The sequence below is a fragment of the Mirounga angustirostris genome, unplaced genomic scaffold, assembly GCF_029215605.1.
Source record: "Mirounga angustirostris isolate CCGP_5_RB_7025 unplaced genomic scaffold, mMirAng1.0.hap1 SCAF_3, whole genome shotgun sequence".
NCBI lineage: Eukaryota > Metazoa > Chordata > Mammalia > Carnivora > Phocidae > Mirounga > Mirounga angustirostris.
The window spans coordinates 118,392,969-118,417,955 of record NW_026991711.1 but is presented as its reverse complement, the minus strand read 5'-3'; the positions used below and the strand labels follow the sequence as shown (position 1 = coordinate 118,417,955).

The window sequence follows — 24,987 nt, the reverse complement described above, 5'->3', positions numbered from 1 at the left end:
TTAGGAGTACTCCTAAATTTTAAATTTTTCCTCACCTTGATTTGATCCTAGGGAACTTGAAGCAATAATAAAACAGTATAATTAAGACAGTGGGTTCCTGCTTCAGATCTTCTGCTGTCAACCATGCAGAGAAAGCTTCCATTTGTTATGCAGGCAGAAAGGTGGGGGTTGCTGAGTGTAAAGAACAGCTAATAGTATTACTAATGATGCTCATGATCGGAAATAATACAGTTCACTGGTGTTTGAGTATTCATTTATTAGGTATTTTGCAAAGTCATTGGCTTGCACTATTTCATTTAATCCTCATAACTCTTGAGATAGGTTCTTCTGTTAACCCCATTTTACAGATAAGGAAACTGAGGCTGAGGGTTTATGTGGCTAGTAGGTGATAGAGCCATGATTCTAAAGTCAGCCAGTCTGCTCTTAGATGTACTTATACTGACTCACTGCAGAACATGTCAGTGCTAGTTTGTATTATCGGTGTTAGAGAAAAAACTTAAATTGTGAAAGCTTTGTGCATTGTGGGGAACATCATCTTTGTATGGGTGGACTGAGGCATTCAGTTAAAGTAAACTTGAGAGACTTTAAGACTCATTTAAAGACTGAGTACTTTGCCAGTATTTATACTTTTTATTCCTCTAGTCTGACGCTCTAAGTATTGTGAAAGTTGGAGACGCTGTTTTTTTTGTTGTTTTTTTTTTAAAGATTTTATTTATTTATTTGAGAGAGAGAGAACGAGAGACAGAGAGCAGGAGAGGGAGGAGGGTCAGAGGGAGGAGAAGCAGACTCCCTGCCGAGCAGGGAGCCCGATGCGGGACTCGATCCCGGGACTCCAGGATCATGACCTGAGCCGAAGGCAGACGCTTAACCATCTGAGCCACCCAGGCGCCCCAAGGAGACGCTGTTTTTAATAACTTCGTAAGACCATGCTCAGGGGATCCTTTATAGAAATTACCCCTTGGGGTAGGCTAGAGCACCTGAGCTGTGGTTTTATTTTATTTTTTTTATTTTTTATTTTTTTTAAAGATTTTATTTATATATTTGATAGAGAGAGTGAGAGAGCACAAGCAGGGGGAACAGTAGAGGGAGAGGGAGAAGCAGGCTCCCCGCCAAGCAGGGAGCTCGATGCGGGGCTCGATCCCAGAACCCTGGGATCATGACCTGAGCCGAAGGCAGACGCTTATCCATCTGAGCTACCCAGGCGCCCCCTGAGCTGTGGTTTTAAAAGTAAAAACTATTCTGGCTTTTCAGTATATCCTCATGTTATGTTGAGCTCTGCTCCTTAGGACCTGTCTGAAAGTTAGCCAAATATTTGAAGTAAGTGGCTAACTGTTGGGACTTAAAAATCCTTTGGTTATAGAGATTTTTTTTTTTCCTGAGGGGTATACATTTTATTGGAAACCTTAAGTACTTTTCAGACAGAACACGATGTCTTCATTGAAGGCTCTCACGTGGCCTGGAGAGCAAACAGATTTTTGGATTAGAGGCAAGGTAGATTTTTATTATAATTTTATTTTTTATCAAAATTTACTTTATTAAAATATAGTACATTACAGCAACACGCCAGTGAACATTAAATTGTTTTCTGGATATGTACATTTATAAATTATTTTTCAACCTTCTCTTTATGAAAGGTGGGGGTTTTTTTGTTTTCTGTTGCTTTAAAACTATTAATCAAAGTTAGGTTGAAATTGAGTATTTTTTTTTTCATTTTGAAGATGAAATCGAGTATTTTTTTGTTCATTTGGGAAATACATTTTTTTTTAAGATTTTTTATTTATTTATTTGACAGAGAGAGACACAGTGAGAGAGGGAACACAAACAGGGGAAGTGGGAGAGGGAGAAGCAGGCTTCCTGCTGAGCAGGGAGCCCGATGCGGGGCTGGATCCCAGGAGCCCGGGATCATGACCTGAGGCGCAGGTAGATGCTTTACGAATGAGCCACCCAGGCGCCCCTTGGGAAATACATTTTTATAGCAAGGAAAGTGTAGAAGGAGCTCATATATTTAACTCTGAATTTAGCTGTTCAGATTACACTCTACTGTCTTATATATTCACCCTAGTGGTAACACTCAGTTTTTCAGAAAATGCCTAGAATAACAGTTCCCATTAATATTGCTCACTTGTTCCACTAGAAGGTAAGTTCCATCAAGGCAGAGATTCTTGCTGTTTTATTCACTGATGTATTTCCAATGCCTGGCACATAGTAAGGGCTAATAAATGTTTGTGGTATGAATGAATGAACATATGTAATAACGTATATTAATTATGAAATGTGATGACTAAAGGGTTTCCTTTTTTTTCTTATGGATAATCACAGGCTATTTACATATTAGTGACTAAAATACCAAAGTAAATGCTGAGGAACTTAAAGTTTACTTTGTTTCCATAGCAGCTGTGGACAAATTGAATGTAATTGATGATGAGGAGGAGGAAATTAAGAAATCAGAGCCTGAGCCTGTTTATATAGATGAGGTAGAGTTTTTCTTTTGTTTAATAGTTAAACTATCAATACTTTAAAAATCTATTATCCTTGAGAATGCTTGGAAAGAGTAATTTTTATGGTCATTGAAATGAAAGCTTTTGAGTTTCTAAGTGTCCTTATACTTTTTTAGGATAAGATGGATAGAGCCCTGCAGGTACTCCAGAGTATAGATCCAACAGATTCAAAACCAGACTCCCAAGACCTCTTGGATTTAGAAGGTACTTAGTGAGCCTTAGAGATTACTTTAATGTCATTTAATATTTTAGCTAATGTCTTAAATGTCTTTCTGCCTTGTGTTTGCTTTTAGAAATTAGAGATCTCTGGTGGGAAACAGACTAGTGTAATAAAATAGTAAACACATAACTTGGAAGATGTTATAAATCTGCCTATCATGTTCAAGAAGGAAGTCTTTATTTTTCTGTAAGCCCACTAGTGATACTGGCTGAAGAGAGTTGCAATCCAAAAAAGGACAGAATTAAGAATAAGAGCATATTAAATTAATTGAGTCAAAGTGTTAGAAATTCTTATTTTTCTTATAATTCTCTTGTATCATGATTTTAAAGGGCAAAATTATATATGATCGGTGTTAACTTTGTAATGTAGTCATTTGATGCATGCTGATATGTCCTTTCAATCCCCAAGAAATTTGAAACAAATGTTTTTTTGCCTTTTTTTAATCCTTTGGGAGAAAAATCTCTGATAAATGGATAAATCTTAAATCTTTTTATAGAAGAAACTGGTTATGAATATAGGATACTACACTATTCATTTTATCAGTGTTTACATTTGGAAATAACACAAAATATTTAATTTTAAAATGGCTTAGGTCCTTGGAAAATGCTCGTATGTAATCTGTACACAATTATATATTTTATATACTGTGACTCAAGTTCATTTACTTAGCTAATAATAGTTTTCTAGGTTTTGCGATAGCTCCAGATTCACAGTCGTAAACTTAGTACTTCAGAGAACATGGTCAGATTTCTCTTTTGATTTTGATTTTGCCTTTGGTCACAGATATTAATATTGGTGCTGAATAGTATTAAAATTAGGTCTTTTATAGTCCTTTCTCTAACATACACCTCATTTTCTTTGTATTATGCATGGTGTTGTATATCGGTGTGCTCCATTGTTAAAAATTGTCGAAATTGATTTGAACTGGTTTAAGTTTCAAGGTTCAAAATTATTTTTGTATTTACAGATATCTGCCAACAGATGGGCCCAATGATAGATGAAAAACTTGAAGAGATTGATAGGTGAGATTCTTTGTGCAGGGAATAGCAAGTATAGTTTTCTTTCTTTCTTTGTTTTTTTAAAGATTTTATTTATTTGTTTGAGACAGAGCACATGAGCTGGAGAGAGAGGGAGAGAGAATCGAAGCAGACTCTGCACTGAGCACAGAGCCTGATGTGGGGCTCAGTCTTGGGACAGCAAGATCATGACTTGAGCTGAAACCAAGAGTCAGATGCTTAAGCCACCTAGGCACCCCAACAAGTATAGTTTTCTTATGGATTACTTGTTTTTTGGCAGAACTTTAAGAAGTTTTGTGGAACTGTTCAATCTGTTGAAATTGTCTCTCAGTTTCCAAAACTCTTACAAACAAATAGCAAGCTGGTACTTTTTATTTTGGTAGCATTTTTTCCCCTATGGCAGTATAGTATACCTAGAATCATGGGCTCTTGCTATTACGGTACCAGTCTTCATTTTCTTACTTGGGCTGGAACTGAGGGATAATGAGTAATGAGGAATAAAGCTGAATAGAGCACAGAATGAAAACTGGGGTCTTGTTATGTGATGAGAAGTAATATTTGTAAAACTTTCAAATGAAATTTCCCTTGTGTTGGGGCTCCTGGGTGACTCATTCGTTAAGCGTCTGCCTTTGGCTCAGGTCATGATCCCAGGGTCCTAGGATCAAGCCCTGCATTGGGCTCCCTGCTCCGCGGGAAGCCTGCTTCTCCCTCTCCCACTCCCCTTGCTTGTGTTCCCTCTCTCACTGTTTCTCTGTCAAGTGGATGAATAAAATCTTTAGGGGAAAAAAAAAAAAGAAAAAAAGATTTCCCTTGTGTTTGTGAAGCTAAATCCAATACACATACTCCCCTCATTTTTCTTCCTTGTATTTCTGTATTTCTCTTGTGTTTTTAATTTCCTTATCCCACATAGTCTTACTCTTCCTTAGAAACAGCAGCAGCACTGAAGGATAGACTCAGCATTTTGAGCTTTACATTTATTTCTGACTTTTCTGCTTCTTCAGCTTCCTGTTTGAAGTTACAGGGAGAAGCCGTAGTGAATGGAAGACAAGGATAAGGCTTTTGTGTTCCATCATCATCCCTTTCTAGATTCTGTTTATTGAACTACTGTATCAAACCTCACAAGAAGATGGGGCACCTGGGCAGCTCAGTCAGTTAAGTGAAATGCGTTGGGCTCAGGTCATGATCCCGGGGTCCTGAGATTGAGCCCCGAATCAGGCTCCCTGCTCAGCGGGAAGCCTGCTTCTCCTTCTGCTGTCCCCCCTGCTTGTTCTCTCTCTCTCTCATGCTCTTTCTGTCAAATAAAATCTTAAAAAAAAACAAACAAAACCCGCACAAGAAGAACAGGAATTACTTTACTTCGTATCTGCCTTTGCCAGAGAAGAGTAGTAGCAGCAAGATTTTTTCTAGTCACCGAAGATTATAATCTTTTTCCATAAGATGTTTTTTTATAAATCCTTTATATTTTCTACAGAAGTGAAAAACAAATCCCTTTCAGAAATTAATGAAATGAAATGTAGTTTCATATTCTTATTTTGGAGAAAGCATTAAATATCTACATACACATTTACTGTGGTTTCAGTGCAAGGATATTGATGGGTCAGTGAATAATCAAACTGGAAATGATTAGAAAGAAAACATCAGTATTACCTTAGGAGTGTGGCTAGGAGTACAATTATTATAAACCTTTCTGGATCTTAAAAATAGTCCATATCTTTTAACCCAGCAAATTCAGGCCCATACTAAATATATAAGGATATATGCAAAGATTTACTTCTTTGAGTATTCTTCACAGTATTATTTATAACAACAAAATTGGAAGTAACTAAAATGCCTTTCAGTGTGAGATTGATTTTTAAGATAAAATTACACTTCTATACATTCTACAGTAAAAAGCATTGTCAATGATAAATATCTATTGACATGGAAAGATACTATACTATGTCATGAAAAAGAGGATATGACAGTATAATCTTATTTTTGTTGATAAAAAGAATATCTTCAAAGAAACAGGTCTAGCACAGTTAAAAATCAGAGTGACCGTTTCTGATACGAGTTAATTTTTTGAGTCACAGCTCACCTGTTAGTTCTTCAATTTCAGTTTCTGAGTAGGCCAGCTGGCATTTTCTGTTCCATGGCTACTGACTACAGATGCAGCTCCTATTCTGGAAAATGCTTGCTGTTCTTCAACAAATTTTTATTGACTATTTATTCCTTGTCAAGCATTCCGAAATGAATAAAATACCATTTTTTCCCTTGAATGGGTCATTATCGATTTGTTTTTCCTAATAAGAAAAACAACTTTGCTGTCAGAAAAAAAAAATTTACATTTATTTTCTATCGTCATTGTTTGGAATGAGATTTTTTAGCATTTATCACACTAAGAAATTATATTGGGCAAACATGTAATAGACTCCAAGAAAGTTTAGATAGATGTATTGAAGAGAGATCCATGGTCTGAACTTAACAATGTTTCAGATTTTTCTTCTTTTTTTTTTAGATAGTGGCAGGGCTGGATCTCACTATCCTGAGATCATGACCTGAGCCGACATCAAGAGTAAGATGCTTGACCGATTGAGCCCCTGTTCCAGACTATTCTAATCCTATTTCCTCCTGCCCTCCAAAAATCGTTTTCTACCACCTTGATGAAATTGCCCTTTTCATTCTTCCATTGTGTACCCTTCTCATTCCTTTTGCCTGTCTTAATTCACACTGTCCTACTGACCTGACTTAGTCTTCCTTTTTTGCTTGGGCCTATCCATCCTTCCTCAGGTGCCAGTTTAAGTCCCAGCTTCTCCATAGAGCCTTTTCAGTCTACCACCACCCAAACTAGTCTACTTTTCTAAACTCTTCTGTTCCTTACCTATTTCATATAAATTTGGATTCAATTATATGCCATCTTATATTGCTTGCTGTTTTCCATGTGCTTAGCTTTGTCTACCTAATAGATTGAAGTCTCTTTGAAGGAGAAAACTACACCTTCTGCTCCATTTTCTTTGTGCTAGTATTGTGTTTGGGCACAGTTCAGTAAAAATTTTTTAATTGTTTTGGGGTAATGTCTCGAATCTTTGAAGGTGATTTCTGTGTTCTGGTGTTTCATCAGTATACTGGGTTATGTGGACCAAATGCCTATGGTCATTTCTTAGTCACACCTTTGTTAGCATGGACACTAATTTCTGAAGCTTTCTCTGTGGTTTATAAATGATACTCTGAAAATAGAGTTTGACCTGCTTTATATAGTCACACATGCAAGAGAGGAAATAGCACCTTTTTGTTTGTTTCAGACATAATATTATAAAGGAAACATTATAGAGGAAAGGTGACAAGTCTTGATAGGGTTCAGTCCAGGTCATTTATTTGGTAGTCCTGTGTCTGGTCGTCGGCCTCTGTTGCTTATCTTTTGAGCCTCTCTGTGTGTATGTAAAAAGAGCTACATTTAATAAACAGGCCGTGGGTGCCACATGAAGTGGACACTTAACTGGTATGAACTTGTCAGTTGCAATGGGAGTTCTTTATTACTCCCCAGGGGAATAGACAAAATTGTACGAAGTCAGAAGGATTTGCTCTGGAGTTCCTTGGGCAAATTTGAAAAATGCTCTTACTTGGATTTGTTATTTATACAACAAAGTATCTGATTTCACTCACCTTCTCAAAAGAAACCAACAAACAAGAACAATAGGGACTAGTTTATGTTTTAATTGTTTTTATTTGCATTTTCTAGGATAATTATTAAGATTTTTTTCATTTGATTCTTTAATGTACATAAGCAAATGAAAAAGTATGATTTTGTTTATGAGTGTGTTTTTATTTTAGTCATATCGTGCTTCAAAGCAGGCTCCTGACCTTGCCTGAGTACTTTCTTCTACTTAGATTTTAATTAAGGCTTGGGCTCTTCCAAAATTGAGAAATTATTTTGCTTTGTATTTGAGTTTTCAACAGAAGCCTGTAACATGTGAAACAGAATTGTCCTAGCACCAAAATTACGAACTGACTGAATTTTTATGAGGTGTGGAAGGGACTTTCCCTAATATTATGAAGTCCTATCAGCCTAGTTATTATGAGAATTAAGGAATTCCTCCTCCCATTTTCCCATGGTGAATATTCTTTCATTGTATATAAAGAACCTTTTAAAATATGAATAGGAAATGTGCTAAATTTAAAAAGTAATTTATGCTCCTAAATGCATGCTTAAAAGCATTGAAGAATATTACAGTGCTTTTTCTTCTCTATCAGGAAGCATTCAGAATTGTCTGAATTGAATGTAAAAGTCTTGGAAGCCCTGGAACTATATAACAAGTTGGTGAATGAAGCACCAGTATATCCAGTCTATTCAAAGCTCCATCCTCCAGCACATTACCCACCTTCATCAGCTGGGGTTCCAATGCAGGTGAGCATATTTTTGAGAACATTTTTCAAAATTAGAAAAAAGTTTTAAATTCAAAAAAATGTTTTAAAGCTTAGTATTAAAATTTCTATGGTCCATGAATAAAATCATAAAATTCATCTTTGTTGGTCCAAATATGGGCTAAACAATTAGCATTCACCAGGACAAATTAGATATGGCTATTTCATAAATAATTTTAGTTCATTTTTAACATGAACAAAGAGACCATTAAATAGATGATGGGAGTTCTGGTTCTTCATTTGCTTTTGTAAATATAAAGCATAAATCCTTTAAGTAAAATGTTCAAGTCCTCTAATTTAGGACAGTGCCTGACCTATTGAAAGTCCTCTAGATGAGGTACCAATGCTGTTCCTGTTGCTCAACAAGCAAGATTTAACATTTCTTTTAAAAATTGCTGTCAATGGGGCGCCTGGGTGGCTCAGTGGGTTAAGGGACTGCCTTCGGCTCAGGTCATGATTCCAGGGTCCTGGGATCAAGCCCCGCATCAGGCTCCCTGCTTGGCGGGAAGCCTGCTTCTCCCTCTCCCACTTCCCCTGCTTGTGTTCCTTCTCTCTCTCTCTCTGTCAGTTAAATAAATAAATAAATAAAATCTTAAAAACACAAGTAAAAATGTGTCAAGATTTCTTTGACTTACATGATTAGTAAAAGGCTTTTTAGTTAGTGAACTTCTTTTATCCTCAGATCATGCTATATATTTTTTCTTTGATGTGACTTAAATTGTTAAGAATTCAAGCACAACAAGGATGTGATGCAGGCCTGTGAGTTCAGGGTCCAGAAGCCATTAATGAATAGCCTCTTTTCCCGGGACTTTACACGTTCTCTGTGCTTCCTGCTGAAGTGAATACTTACATTTATCACTATCAAGTATTCCAAAGCCTTTTTTAAATTTCAACCAGTTAGCAATTGAATTCAGAATGAATTTGGATGAACAAAATTCATGTTAATTTATGAGAACTGATATGTAAAGGAGTGTGTGAAGGAGACACCAAGGAGAAAAGATAGAATGTGGGTGCATAAGCTAGATGACTTGACACGACATAATTGTTAAGTAAAAAAGAAGAGTTTCTATGGTAACTGTCACATCAGACAAGATGCATTTATCAAATATGCCATGTCCCGAACTTTTGGAAAATGGTGAAAAGAATCATTACATATGAGGGTAGAAAGGATTTCTGGGTGCAAAAGACAGCTGGGGTTTATTTAGTATTGCTTCTGTTTTCAGTGAGTTTATTTGCGGCTACTGTGAAAGTGGAATAAAATAGAAGTGTCTCCTCCATTGAATGATAGAACTGTTATATTTGCTTCTTTGTGTGTCTCTAAAGGGCTATTTGTCATTCCTATGTCAGGTTTTTGTGTTTAGTTGCATACTATTTATAATCTGTTTTGCTAAGCATAACTCAGGTTTCTAAAAAGTTAGCTTTCTGTCTGATTCTTCATATAACTTCTATATATACTATTCATGCATAACAGCATTTAAAATATTCAAAGATCCTATTCTAATTAGAAAAAAAATTCCATCCTAAAAATGTTGGAGTAACACACCATGAGTTAAATCTGTGAAGTCTACTCAGGAACCCTGCACTGTAGAAGAGGTCCATTCCCAGGCTCAGCCTGTTGTCAATGGGTTGGTACATGTTGGCCAAGGAGGTGATATGATTGCAACTACCTTAAAGTTGATTTGGCACTTCAGCATGCTAAATTTTCATGTCCATGGTCTTTTTTTTTTAAGATTTTATTTATTTAATTTGACAGAGAGAGAACACAAGCAGGGGGAGCAGCAGAGGGAGAGGGAGAAGCAGGCTTCCCACTGACCAGGGAGCCTGACATGAGCCTCAATCCCAGGACCCTGACTGAGCCACCTAGGCAGATGCTTAACCGACTGAGCCACCTAGGTGCCCCTCCATGGTCTTTGCTTTACAAATAGATTTGTTTAAAACTGGAGTGATGATAGTTACTGTATGATACTTAGTGTTTGCATTGTTATATTGGTAGGCAGATAGTAGATCTTGTTCTTAAAGGAGATACTACCCTGAACATTAGTTAGGGCATGTAAAATATCCAAAGAAACTTAGACCATTTTGCTGTTTCCTGAGGATACATCTCCTTTACCAAAAAATCTTCTTTACTTTTTTCCTATTTGTTGTAAAGGCAGAAAATAAAGGAGACATTGCCAGAGAAGGTCTGCACCCTGCCCTGATACCATTTATTCTTATTCTCCCAAGTTTCATTCTTAGGAAGGAGTTGAATAAGTCATCCTGGGATAGGGGTGAAGAAGGTTGTCATTGGGTTGGTGACTTGAAGTGATGATGGGCTGCCCTTCAAGGGAGTATGTAGTTTCCTGGGGCTTTGCAGCAAGACATGTTACTGAGTAATAGGCAACCTGGATGGATTCCAGCCTGCTGCTTAAAAATATGCCACCTCCTGCAAAATAAAAGAACAATCAAGTAAATCATAAATTTCCAAAGATTTGGCACTGTGATTTGGAAGCTCTCCACTTTTTGTACTAGGGTGGATGGATTGGTAGAACCAGATTGCTCCCCAAAGAACTATAACATTTAATTTTATTTAAGTCTCTTAAAGTATTAAATATATTGTTAGATAGGTGTTTGGGAAATCAGTGAGTCAGCTTTTTCTCTTTGGTTAATAGACATACCCAGTTCAATCACATGGTGGAAACTATATGGGTCAAAGCATTCACCAAGTCACTGTTGCCCAAAGCTACAGCCTAGGACCAGATCAGATTGGTCCACTGAGATCTCTGCCTCCAAATGTCAGTTCCTCGGTGACAACACAGCCTGCACAGACTCCATATTTAAGGTAAGTTTTTGGGAGCTGTGTTAATTTTGTAATTATATACACTAAATTTTCACAGAATTTCATGAGAATAAATTGACTTTTCTTTTTATAATAATAGTAATTGAGATGAAGTTGTAGAACTTCTCATTCCCAATGCCATGAAGTCCATAATGCTCTTAGTCCATAATGCTCCTTACTACCCCTACTAAAATGGTTGCCCAGACATGGCTTATAATCTGGGTCTCTGGGACAAACTAAAGCTAACTGTCCCTTACAGGGACCAAGCCCATGATATACTTAGCACAGTGCTGTAATCAGCCTAGCAAAGTAGTCCCAGGCATATTTATCTGCATGCACTCCTGAATATCAAAACTTTACTTGATTCCCAAGTGCATTTGAGCTGTGGAATCTGTGGTCTAATTTTTTTTTTTTTTTTTGGAGAGCGAGAGAGCACTGGAGGGGAGGGGCAGAGGGAGAGAGAGAATTTCAAGTACACTCCATGCTGGGCTTGGAGCCAGATGTGGGGCTCCATCTCACGACCCTGAGATCATGACCTGAGCCTAAATCAAGAGTCTGATGCTTAACTGACTGAGCCACCCAGACACTCCTGTGGCCTAATTTTTTATACTAACACTTCTGTTCTGAAAATGATTTTTATTTTTATTTTTTTTATTTTTTAAAGATTTTATTTATTTATTTGAGACAGAGAGAATGAGAGCGAGAGAGTACATGAGAGGGGGGAGGGTCAGAGGGAGAAGCAGGCTCCCTGCCGAGCAGGGAGCCCGATGCGGGGCTCGATCCAGGGACTCCAGGATCATGACCTGAGCCGAAGGCAGTCGCTTAACCAACTGAGCCACCCAGGCGCCCCGTGCAAATGATTTTTAAATATTGCTTTCCATTAACAGCTTAACCATACAAAATGTTCATTCAGTATAGTCATGGTAGATGATCTTTAAGGTTTTCCCACTCAAATTTCATGAGTGTAAATTTTAGATATTATCCCAAAATTAAGTAAACCTGTTCACATTGGTGTTTAGTTCAGTTAAAATGTAAAATTTTGTTACTCTGTTTGATACTAGAAATTATGGAGGAAAAAAACTGGAGAGATAGACATTAATCCTCATAAGCAGTGTATTTGGTATAATTTGAAATTATATATCTTTTTTTTAAAAATGTATGTTATAGTAATTATAGGAATAAGCAGAAGTTCTGCAATTTGGTGTAATTTTTCAACTTGTTTTTTTGTTTTGGTGTAGTGTTAATAAGTAAACTATAGGTCAAGACTATCTTGAGGGTAGATTCAGGGTCCTATGTGGATTACACTGTTCTCCCTGCCTTTATTATTTTTATGTAGAGATTCAGGTTAAGTTACCAGGGGCAGCTTTGAAAGTGCCCTATCAAAGGAAAGTATAGAGCATGTGAGGAAAAGAGGTGGTCTCCGGGTTGGATTGAGAGCTGCGAGAAGGGAGAATACGGTCTGCAGGCGTACTTTGGGCGGTTCTGTGCTCATTTTAGCTGGCCAAGGATACCACTGTGAGAAGCACAATCTGCATCTCCTCAAAAGGTTTTTAAATATTTGCAGTAGGAGATTTTGGAGAAAACAAAATTAAATAGGCCTTATAATCTTATATTTTGTTTCTTTTATGAGTACTTTCTTCTCACCAAATATAAAAATTATATTAACAGTGTTGGACAGTTGGAGTAATTATTATATAAACTTTAAAAGATAAAAAAGGCATTTTTATTGTTTCATGATGATTGATCTCTGACCATGACCTAGATAATGCAAAGTAAATATGGTTTTCTTTTTAAAATTTTGTTTGTAGCACTGGACAAGACACTGTTTCCAACCCTACTTATATGAACCAGAACTCTAACCTTCAGGCAGCTACTGGTACAGCTGCTTATACACAGCAGATGGGGGTGTCTGTGGATATGTCATCTTACCAGAACGCTGCTTCCAGTTTGCCACAACTGGCCGGCTTTCCAGTGGCAGTTCCAGCTCATTCAGTTGCACAGCAGCAAACAAATTACCATCAGCAGCCTCTTCTTTAGAACAAACCAAGCATTTTCTTGAAAGCCTTCATATGTGTATTACTTGACCCTTGTGATTCTAACCTGAAAATATTAAAAGAAAAAAAATTTTTTTTCTCAACTCAAACGAACCATGAATAAATAAAGCACAAAAACTTACTCTGCTAGGCCATGAAAGGACTTTTTCAATCCAATTTGTTTGAAGTCCAACTTCTGATCAGAGGCAGCTTCAGGTAGCTTCCAGTTAATTTTGTCTTACTTTCAAATCTACACAAATCTGGACACCCAGTAAGTAGCCTTATGACACGAAACAGCATGAGATAGGAGTATTACATTTTTGCTTTAAAGAAACCACTCTTTATCCCTAAAACATGATAATTGGGAGAGCACCAAAACCTTTGACTATTTTTTTGTGTCTGCTTATTTTTTTCAGTGTTCGCCACAAACCATTACTTCAAAAGGCGGACTTCTTTTTGGGTGAGCATTTAGCTTGCCAGCATATTTCTTTGGCTCCTTAAATTGCAGTTGTGTTTGCAGTACTGTCAGTTTTGCTCTCTGTTATGTTGAGTAATAATTAGCATATAATTGTCTATAGAAGCAAGAGCAATTTGGAAGGAACAAAAATGTTTTCTATTATTAACGGGGAAGACCATATAAATGCAGATGTGTGATAAAGCATTTAGCTAGTCCCCTGTCATGCCAGCTGTGGGCTAAGGAATGCCCCACAAAACATTTCCATTCCCTGAAGACAAACATTTTCCTTATAAGGCTCCCTTGTATTTAGAATTGCCACTAATGACCTTCTAAAGTGACTTTGGACATTCTCTAATGAAAATAATAAGGTCCACTTCTTTTCCTTCCTGAAGTGTGGTGTGCAGAGATGCTGCATTTTCTTTTTACGGATTGCTTGTGAATTTGAGCCATGAGACATTTCCTCGTAATTTGATGTGATATATCCCAAGCATGAATAATGAGTGTTTTTTTAATAGATGTGTTGTTTCTTTAAAGAGGTAATTCAAGTACCATTGCTATGCCAGGCTGTTGAGAAATTTGGCCATTCCTTTCAGAGATAATTCTGAGCCTGTTGAATAATAGGCAATGGATTGATAGGGAAGCTATCAAGACAGTTTTTCTGAAGCCTATATTTTATAAATTAGTTTACAGTGCTAATAGATTCCACATACTATAGGAATTAGGTAGTAAACCAGTAGGGATTGTTTTCTCCTAAAAATTCATACACTATTGCATCATCTACCAACTTTCTAGATAACACAAAATAGAAGATGGCGAATATATATGCTTACAGATACACGGTACTTAGACTGGGAAAAAACAAAGGACATAAGTGAAGTTACTTGCCTGGGAGCAAGATTTCTAAATTGTTTTTTAAAGAGAACCCTTAATCTTTCTGCTAAGAATTCATTTGAAGACAGTGCTCTGGAAATTTTTGTCATTTATCTATTTACAGAAATTTAATTACAAGTATGTTCTCTTTTCAAAGAAACTGTGTCCTAAAATAAAATAGGCTATATACTACTTGGTCTACATTTAAAGGAAAAAACAACAGTATTTGAAAGCCCAGTTTCTGTCATTGTCTTATTTCAGATATAAGTAACTGAAAGCATTTTAACCTTGAATGTCTCATATTCTTTATTTCATCCAGTATTTTCCTTCCATGTGAATTCAATTATACACTTATAAAAAAATTCTAAAATGGTACCTTATTTTTTGGGAAATGAATCTTCTATTCTTTAAAGAAAAAACATAAAAAGCATTTATAAAGCTGCTCTTGATAATGTTTGCATATATATCGAAAATCTTACATTTTTCCCTCCCAAACAGTATTTAATAAGGTTATTTTAATGTTTGTGTAAATATTTCATGTATAATTGTGATCTGAATTGTAAAAGCTTAACTCTGCATAAGTCTTTGAACTCGTATAAATACTGCAAACCCACTAAATTGGGATCAGCTAATTAGGTTCACCAAATGTAGTTTGGGAATAATATAACATGTGACATGTATATAAATCGTGTATATTGGCATTTATCTGTGAAATTTTATACATCCAGGAGTTTCTTCTCCCTCATAAATTAAAAACAATTTTATTTTGGCCACACTGTATAATGAATTTTGTGTTGCAGCTTGTTAATAGTATAAAAATGTTATTAAATCTGTGTACTAAGATGGTATTTTTGGTGTTAATAGGAAATAACAGGGTTGTTACTTTTCTTTCTTCTCCGTGATCTTATGGGTTGTATTTATTTTAAGACCTCTTTATAATTAAATGTTTACTGCCAAAGGAATTGTCTAATATCAGATTTCTACATTGGGTTCATACTTGCTGTTTTATAAAAAAAATAAAAATAACTTCTATTTCATATGAAATCTCGGTACATTAGAAAAATTTTCTGAAAATTTATAATAAAATCACTTTTCATCAATGTAGAAAGAATTTCCCTTGGGTGTTAAAACAGAGGAAGCGGGATATGTTCTTATAGTTTAGAAAATGTACAGTCTACCAACATTGTCTCACAGTTTGGTAATCTACAAAATTACCTGAACATTAAATAATTATACTATTTATCAATTAGGATTTGAAATTATTTGCAAATACATTGTCATCTGATGTTATTTCAAGTAGTTGATACTTGACCACATAACAAATTTCACTGTACGTTTTAAAGATGATTTAAAGTTTCGCCTTCCAAATTTTTTAAACATTTTGAATGTTAAAAATATTATGGCTTAGGTATTTTTAAAAGTTTCTCAGTAAAAATCATAAGTGTCTAAGTCTTCTGGCTTCTAGGGAAGGATTTACTGAATTGTTATAATGAGAAAGCTCAAGTTATTTTTGTAAGTAATAAATTATACATAATATAGCACCAATCTATCATGCTTTCTTTTTGTGAGAAGACATTTTTCTTATTTACTTACATCAGTTTTAGTCAATAAGTAAAGGGAGGACTCAATTCCAGGGATTTAATTTTTTTGTTGTTAGTACAATTTAGTTTCTTTTGGAGATTAAAGATTTAGATTTTTTTTAAGTTTTTCCCAGAAGAATTATTCTAATTTTACCAAGCTCAATTTGAGTTAGAGTTTTCTAAAAACCTTACTGTGTCAAAAAGAGAAATTATGTTGCTTCTTACAAAGTGTAGTGGGAGGAATCGTGTTCCCCACCCCCCCCAAATTCATGTTTGCCTAGATTGTCAGGATGTGACCTTATTTGGAAAAAGAGTTTGCAGATGTAATTAGTTAAGGATTGAGGTGAGATCATCCTGGATTTAAGGTGTCCTTAAGAGAAAACACAGACATATAGCAAGCAGGGCATGTGAAGATGGAGGCAGAGCCTGGAGTGATGCTGCCACAAGTCAGGGATGGCCGGGGGCCACCAGAAGCTGGAAGAAGCATGGAAGGATTCCCTTCCAGAGCCTTCAGAGGGAACACAGCCCAGTTGACACCTTGATTTCAGATTTCTAGCCTCTAAACCTGAGAGAAGACATTTATGTTGTTTCAAACCACTAAGTATGTTCCAACAGCCCTAGGAAACTAATGAACATGGATAAAAGTGTACAGCAAAATCTGAGTACCAACCATTTCAAACTTTTATAAGATTGGTTGAGTTTGGCACCAGAGTTCAGAGACAAATGTCTGTAGTCCAGTAGTAGCAATCTTACTATCTTTTCTGAATTCTAATGAAATTGCATGGATTAATGAAACTAAGATCCCTGTTGATTCCATAATCCCATTTTTACTGTTTTTTTTTTTTTTAACGTCACATCTCAATAATTTACTATGCCAGAGATATTAACAGGATTACAATTTATGCCTTTACTAGCCACTCTTCTGTCCATCTTGAGTAGTGGGTATTGACTGGAGAAATGTTCAAAGGCAAGCAGAGGAACAGAAGAAACAAAACTGGTGGGTGGGTATTTCCCACAAAGGCTCCTGAAGAATGGGAGTTTGCTTTTCTTATTTTACACCATTTGCTATCCTGATGAGGAAAATAAAGGCTTTCCAATACCTTTACAGCAAGTCAGTGACCTAGTCTACTGATTACCTGTTGGTCTAGGGAGCCAGCTACCTTTTTTTAAATACTGAAGTGAACTCACATAAAACTAGCCGTTTTAAAGTGAACAACAACTCAGTAGCATTTAGTACATTTACAATGTTGTGAAACCACTACCTCTAGTTCCAAAATTGACCTTTTGTGTCTGCTTTCACTTAGCATATGTTTTTTGAGCTTTATCTCCACATACACCACAGTATATATATGAGGTTCATAATACCAGTTTATCCATTCATCTGTTGATGGATACTTGGGTTATTTTCATCTTCTGGTTATGTGAATAGTACTGCTAGGAAAGTGTGTGAATATGTATTTGAGTACTAGCTTTCAGTTCTCTTGGATATATACAAGAGTAGAATTAGTGGGTCAGATGGCAATTCTATGTTTAATTTCTTGAGGAATTATCAAAATCCCACAGCTGAACCATTTTATATTCCCTACAACAATGCAGAAGAGTTCCAATTTATGTCCTCACCAGCACTTTTTCTAATTTTAAAAAATTATAGCCATCTTTGTATATGTGAAGTGGTAACTCATTGTGACTTTTATTTCCATTTCCCTAAAGGCAAATAATGTTGAGCATCTTTCATGTGCTTTTTGGCTACTGTATATCTTCTTTGGAGAAATGTCTATGTACATCTTTGCTCATTTTTTAACCGGCTTGTCCTTTGTTGCCTTGTAAGAGTTCTTTATATATTCTGGATACTAGACCTCCACTAGATACATGATTTCAAATATATTCTCCCATTCTGTAGGTTGTCATTTCACTTTCTTTCTTTCTTTCTTTCTTTTTTAAGATTTTATTTATTTACGAGAGAGAGAATGAGAGACAGAGAGCATGAGAGGGAGGAGGGTCAGAGGGAGAAGCAGACTCCCTGCTGAGCAGGGAGCCTGACGTGGGACTCGATCCTGGGACTCCGGGATCATGACCTGAGCCGAAGGCAGTTGCTTAACCAACTGAGCCACCCAGGCGCCCGTCATTTCACTTTCTTGATGACATTCTTTAACAAAAGTTTTTAACTTTGATGATGTCCAGTTTACCTGTTTTTTTTCTTTGTTGCTCCTGCTTTTGGTATCATATGTAAGAGTCCATTGCAAATCTAAGTCATGAAGATTTTCTCCTGGTTCTAAGAGTTTTATGGTTTTAGTTCTTAAAATTAGGTCATTGATTCATTTTTTAGTTAGTTTTTGTACATGGTACGAGGTAGGAATCTAGCTCCATTTTTTTTGCATATGGATATCCAGTTGTCCCAACACCATTTGTTGGAGAGACTTCTTTCACCAGCTGCTTTTGGACATTGCTATAACCTACCCTATGGCAGTCAGTAACTACAACTGCAATGCAACGACTCCATGGCTATATAGTTTGCAGTTCTAAAAGGTAACAGCCCTCGGGGCGGAGCAAGATGGCGGAGGAGTAGGAGACCTGGATTTCATCTGGTCTCAGGATTTCAGCTGGATAGGGATCAAACCATTCTGAAAACCTACGAACTCAACAGGAGATCGAAGAAAAGAAGAGCAGCAATTCTCTGAACAGAAAAGCGACCACCTTCTGGAAGGTAGGATGTGTGGAGAAGTGAATCCGAGGCGATATTCGCGAGGATAGACGGCGGGGGAGGGGGCCTCCGTCTGCTGCTTCTGGCAAATGATAGAGCCAGGGGGCACAAAATCGGAACTTTTAGAAGTCTGCTCTGCTGAGGGACGTCACTCCAGTGGCTAAGCAGGGGTGGAACCCTCGTGGGACAGTGTGGTCTCAGAACCCTTGGGGTCACAGGAAGACCAGGGGTGCCTGAGTGTGGCAGAGCTCCCAGGTATCAGAGTGGGGAAGCCAGCTGCAGAGACAGAGCCCAGGCGCAGGCTCTCAGCTCGGGGTTGCCGTAAACCGTGATCCGCAGCACAGTCGAGCCACTGCTCCTCCAGCAGGGGCCCAACAAGCGGCAGATGGGGGACACTCCTCTCCTCCCTGGGATGAGCGGCGCGGGAGCGCACTGCAGGGATCAGCTGGGTTTGGGGACTCTACATGGGGTCCTGAGCCAGAGATAGAAACGCTCAGTCACAGGCCGGGTGAGCACGGAGTGCGGCCGGAGACCAGGGAAACGGGAGTGACTGACTGCTTTTCTCTGGGGGCACACTGAGAAGTGGCCCCAAGTTCTCGGCTTCTCCGGGGCGGAGATTGGGAGGAGGCTGCCATTTTCACTCTCGTCCTCCAAAGCTCTACGGAAAGCTTGCAGGGAACAAAAGCTCCTGAGAGCAAACCTGAGCAGACTACTTAGCCCGGACCGGCAAAGGCGGGGCAATTCCGCCTCTGGCAAAGACATTTAGGAACCACGGCAACAGGCCCCTCCCCCAGAAGGTCAGCAAGAACAGCCAGCCAAGGCCAAGTTTACAGATCAATGAGAACGGCAGAACTCCAGGGCTAGGGGAGTACTGCATGTAGAATTCATGGCTTTTTCCCATGATTCTTTAGTGTTTAAAAGTTAATTATTTTTAACTGCCTTTTTTTTTTCTTTTGAATTTTTCTTTTTCCCTTTTTCAACCAACATCTTATCAATTCCTTTTTAAAAAAAATTTTTTATTTTTCATTTTTAGAGTCATATTCTATCCCTTCATAGTAGTTACCCTTATTTTTGGCATATATATATGTTGTTCTCTCTTTAAAATTTTGAGATACAGTTTCTTCTAACAGATAAAAATATACCCTAAATCTCTAGTGTATGGCTTTGTTCTAGTCTCCTGCCGATCACATTCTCTCCCTTTTTTTTCTCTTTTTTTTAAAATCCTCTTCTTTCTTTTTTCAAACACTTCTTATCAATTCCTTTTATAAAATTTTTTATAATTTTCATCTTTACAGTCATATTCCATCCCTTCATTGTATCAACCCTTATTTTTGTACATATATAAGTTTTTCTTTCTTTAAAATTTTGGGAGGCGCTTTCTTCTAACAGACCAAAATACACCCAAAATCTAGTGTGTGGCACTGATCTATGCACCAGCCTGATCATATTTGATCATAATTTGTTTTTTTTCTTTGTTTTGTTCTGTTTTTATCTTTATCTTTTCTTTTTCTTTTTTTCTTTCTTTCCCTTTCTTTTCCCCTGGCTTCAGGTCTTTTCTGATTTGTTTAGAGTATATTTTCTGGGGACGTTGTTACCCTGTTAGCATTTTGTTCTCTCATTCATCTATTCTCCTCTGGACAGAATGACAAGATGGAAAAAATCACCTCAACAAAAAGAACAAGAGATATTACCGACTGCCAGGGACCTACTCAATATGGACATTATTACGATGTCGGACCTAGAGTTCAGAATCATGTTTTAAAAATACTAGCTGGGCTTGCAAAAAGCATGGAAATTATTAGAGAAACCCTTTCTGGAGAAATACAAGAACTAAAATCTAACCAAGTCGAAATCAAAAAGGCTATTAATGAGGTGCAATAAAAAATGAGGGCGCTAACTGCTAGGATAAATGAAATAGAAGAGAGAATCAGTGATATAGAAGACTAAATGATGGAAAATAAGGAAGCTGAGAAAAAGAGAGATAAACAACTACTGGATCACGAGGGCAGAATTCGAGAGATAAGCGATACCATAAGATGAAACAACATTAGAATAATTGGGATCCCAGAAGAAGAAGAAAGAGAGGGGCAGAAGGTATATTGGAGCAAATTATAGCAGAGAACTTCCCTAATTTGGGGAAGGAAACAGGCATCAAAATCCAGGAAGCACAGAGAACCCCTCTCAAAATCAATAAAAATAGGTCAACACCCCGACATCTAATAGTAAAACTTATGAGTCTCAGAGACAAAGAAAAAATCCTGAAAGCAGCTCGGGAGAAGAGATACGTAACCTACAATGGTAGAAACATTAGATTGGCAACAGACCTATCCACAGAGACCTGGCAGGCCAGAAAGGACTGGCATGATATATTCAGAGCACTAAACGAGAAAAATACGCAGCCAAGAATACTATATCCAGCGAGGCTGTCATTGAAAATAGAAGGAGAGATCAAAAGCCTCCAGGACAAACAAAAACTAAAGGAATTTGCAAACACGAAACCAGCCCTACAAGAAATATTGAAAGGGGTTCTCTAAGCAAAGAGAGAGCCTAAAAGCAACATAGACCAGAAAGGAACACAGACAATATACAGTAACAGTCACCTTACAGGCAATACAATGGCACTAAATTCATATCTTTCAATAGTTACCCTGAATGTAAATGGGCTAAATGCCCAAATCAAAAGACACAGGCTATCAGATTGGATTAAAAAACAAGACCCATTGAGGGGGCACCTGGGTGGCTCAGTCGTTAAGCGTCTGCCTTCGGCTCGGGTCATGGTCCCAGGGTCCTGGGATCGAGCCCCGCATCAGGCTCTCTGCTCCGCGGGAGGCCTGCTTCTCCCTCTCCCACTCCCCGCTGCTTGTGTTCCGTCTCTCGCTGTGTCTCTCTCTGTCAAATAAATAAAATCACAAAAAACACAAAAAACAAGACCCATCGATATGCTGTCTGCAAGAGACTCATTTTAGACCTGAAGACACCCCCAGATTGAAAGTGAGGGGGTGGAAAACCATTTACCATGCTAATGGACACCAAAAGAAAGCTGGGGTGGCAATCCTTATATCAGACAGATTAGATTTTAAACCAAAGACTGTAATAAGAGATGAGGAAGGACACTATATCCTACATAAAGGGTCTATCCAACAAGAAGATCTAACAATTGTAAATATCTATGCCCCTAACATGGGAGCAGCCAATCATATAAGGCAATTGATAAAAAAAGCAACGAAACACATCAACAACAATACAGTAATAGTGGGGGACTTTAACACCCCCCTCACTGAAATGGACAGATCATCGAAGCAAAAGATCAACAAGGAAATAAAGACTTTAAATGACACACTGGACCAAATGGATTTCATAGACATATTCAGAACATTCTATCCCAAAGCAATGGAATACACATTCTTCTCTAGTGCCCATGGAACATTCTCCAGAATAGATCACATCCTAGGTCACAAATCAGGTCTCAACTGGTACCAAAAGATTGGGATCATTCCCTGCATATTTTCAGACCACAATGCTTTGAAACTAGAACTCAATCACAAGAGGAAAGTTGGGAAGAGCTCAATTACATGGAGGCTAAAGAGCATCCTACTAGGGGCGCCTGGGTGGCTCAGTCATTGAGCATCTGCCTTCAGTTCGGGTCATGATCCCAGGGTCCTGGGATTGAGCCCCGCATCAGGCTCCCTGCTCCACAGGGAGCCTGCTTCTCCCTCTCCCACTCCCCCTGCTTGTGTTCCCCCTCTGGCTGTGTCTCTCTCTCTGTCAAATAAATAAATAAAAATCTTAAAAAAAAAAAAAAAAGAGCATCCTACTAAAGAATGAATGGGTCAACCAGAAAATTAAAGAAGAATTTTAAAAAATCATGGAAACCAATGAAAATAAAAAACACGACTGTTCAAAATCTTTTGGATGCAGCAAAGGCAGTCCTAAGAGGAAAGTATATAGCAATACAAGCCTTTCTCAAGAAACAAGAAAGGTCTCAAATACACAACCTAACCCTACACCTAAAGGAGCTAGAGAAAAAACAGCAAATAAAGCCTAAACCCAGCAGGAGAAGAGAAGTAATAAAGATCAGAGCAGAAATCAATGAAATAGAAACCAAAAGAACAGTAGAACAGATCAACAAAACTAGGAGCTGGTTCTTTGAAAGAATTAACAAGATTGATAAACCCCTGGCCAGACTTATCAAAAAGAAAAGAGAAATGACCCAAATCAACAAAATCATGAATGAAAGAGATCACAACCAACACCAAAAAAATACAATTATAAGAACATATTATGAGCAACTCTATGCCAGCAAATTAGATAACCTGGAAGAAATGGATGCATTCCTAGAGATGTATCAACTACCAAAACTGAACCAGGAAGAAATAGAAAACCTGAACAGACCTATAACCACTAAGGAAATTGAAGCAGTCATCAAAAATCTTCCAACAAACAAAAGCCCAGGGCCAGATGGCTTCCCAGGGGAATTCTACCAAACATTTAAAGAAGAATTAATACCTATCTTTCTGAAACTGTTCCAAAAAATAGAAATGGAAGGAAAACTTCCAAACTCATTTTATGAGGCCACCATTACCTTGATCCCCAAACCAGACAAAGACCCCATCAAAAAGGAGAATTACAGACCAATATCCTTGATGAACATGGATGCAAAAATTCTCACCAAAATACTAGCCAATAGGATCCAACAGTCCATTAAAAGGATTATTCACCACGACCAAGTGGGGTTTATCCCTGGGCTGCAAGGTTGGTTCAATATCCACAAATCAATCTATGTGATACAGTAACAGAAGAAAGAACAAGAATCATATGATCCTCTCAATAGATGCAGAAAAAGCATTTGACAAAGTACAGCATCCTTTCTTGATCAAAACTCTTCAGAGTATAGGGATAGAGGGTACATACCTTAATATCATAAAAGCCATCTATGAAAAACCTACAGTGAATATCATTCTCAATGGGGAAAAACTGAGAGCTTTCCCCCTAAGGTCAGGAACAAGGCAGGGATGTCCACTATCACCATGCTATTCAAAATAGTATTAGAAGTCCTAGCCACAGCAATCAGACAACAAAAAGAAATAAAAGGCATCCAAATTGGCAAAGAAGAAGTCAAACTCTCACTCTTTGCAGATGATATGATACTTTATGTGGAAAACCCAAAGGACTCCACCCCAAAATTGCTAGAACTCATACAGGAATTCAGTAAAGTGGCAGGATACAAAATCAATGCACAGAAATCAGTGGCATTCCTATACACCAACAACAAGACAGAAGAAAGAGAAATTAAGGAGTCGATCCCGTTTACAATTGTACCCAAAACCATAAGATACCTAGGAATAAATCTAACCAAAGAGGCAAAGGATCTGTACTCAGAAAACTATAAAATACTCATGAAAGAAATTGAGGAAGACACAAAGGAATGGAAAAACATTCCATGCTCATGGATTGGAAGAACAAATATTGTGAAGATGTCAATGCTACCTAGAGCAATCTACACATTCAATGCAATCCCCATCAAAATACCATCCACTTTTTTCAAAGAAATGGAACAAATAATCCTAAAATTTGTATGGAACCAGAAAAAAACCCAAATAGCCAGAGGAATGTTGAAAAAGCAAAGCAAAGCTGGTGGCATCAGAATTCCGGACTTCCAGCTCTATTACAAAGCTGTCATCATCAAGACAGCATGGTACTGGCACAAAAACAGACACATAGATCAGTGGAACAGAATAGTGAGCCCAGAAATGGACCCTCAACTCTATGGTCAACTAATCTTTGACAAAGCAGGAAAGAATGTCCAGTGGAAAAAAGACAGTCTCTTCAACAAATGGTGTTGGGAAAATTGGACAGCCACATGCAAAAGAATGAAACTGGACTATTTCCTTACACCACACACAAAAATAGACTCAAAATGGTTGAAAGACCTAAATGTGAGACAGGAGTCCATCAAAATCCTAAAGGAGAACACAGGCAGCAACCTCTTTGACCTCAGCCACAGCAACTTCTTCCTAGAAACATCGCCAAAGGCAAGGGAAGCAAGGGCAAAAATGAACTATTGGGACTTCATCAAGATAAAAAGCTTTTGCCCAGCAAAAGACAACCGACAGAATGGGAGAAGATATTTGCAAATGACATATCAGATAAAGGGCTAGTATCCAAAATCTATAAAGAACTTCTCAACTCAACCCCCAAAGAACAAATAATCCAATCAAGAAATGGGGAGAAGACATGAACAGACATTTTTCCAAAAAAGACGTCCAAATAGCCAACAGACACATAAAAAAGTGCTCAACATCGCTCAGCATCAGGGAAATCCAAATCAAAATCTCAATGAGATACCACCTCACACCAGTCAGAATGGCTAAAATTAACAAGTCAGGAAATGACAGA

At 37.6% G+C, this 24,987-nt stretch overlaps 1 protein-coding gene across 3 annotated transcripts in view; it reads left to right on the top strand.

The window, feature by feature from the left end:
- STAM2 (signal transducing adaptor molecule 2) overlaps positions 1-15,410 on the top strand; it is a 50,413-nt gene extending 35,003 nt beyond the window's left edge. For 2 of the 3 annotated variants that reach the window (XM_045868862.3, XM_064586547.1), the window contains 6 exons: positions 2,392-2,474; positions 2,615-2,702; positions 3,686-3,740; positions 7,965-8,118; positions 10,784-10,953; positions 12,759-15,410. In XM_045868862.3, coding sequence (XP_045724818.1) covers positions 2,392-2,474; positions 2,615-2,702; positions 3,686-3,740; positions 7,965-8,118; positions 10,784-10,953; positions 12,759-12,987 — 779 coding nt within the window. In that variant the 3' untranslated portion in view covers positions 12,988-15,410. The remainder of the gene's footprint in view (positions 1-2,391; positions 2,475-2,614; positions 2,703-3,685; positions 3,741-7,964; positions 8,119-10,783; positions 10,954-12,758) is intronic. The other variant, XM_064586548.1, reaches the window with a different exon arrangement.
- The last annotated feature ends 9,577 nt before the right edge of the window (positions 15,411-24,987 follow it).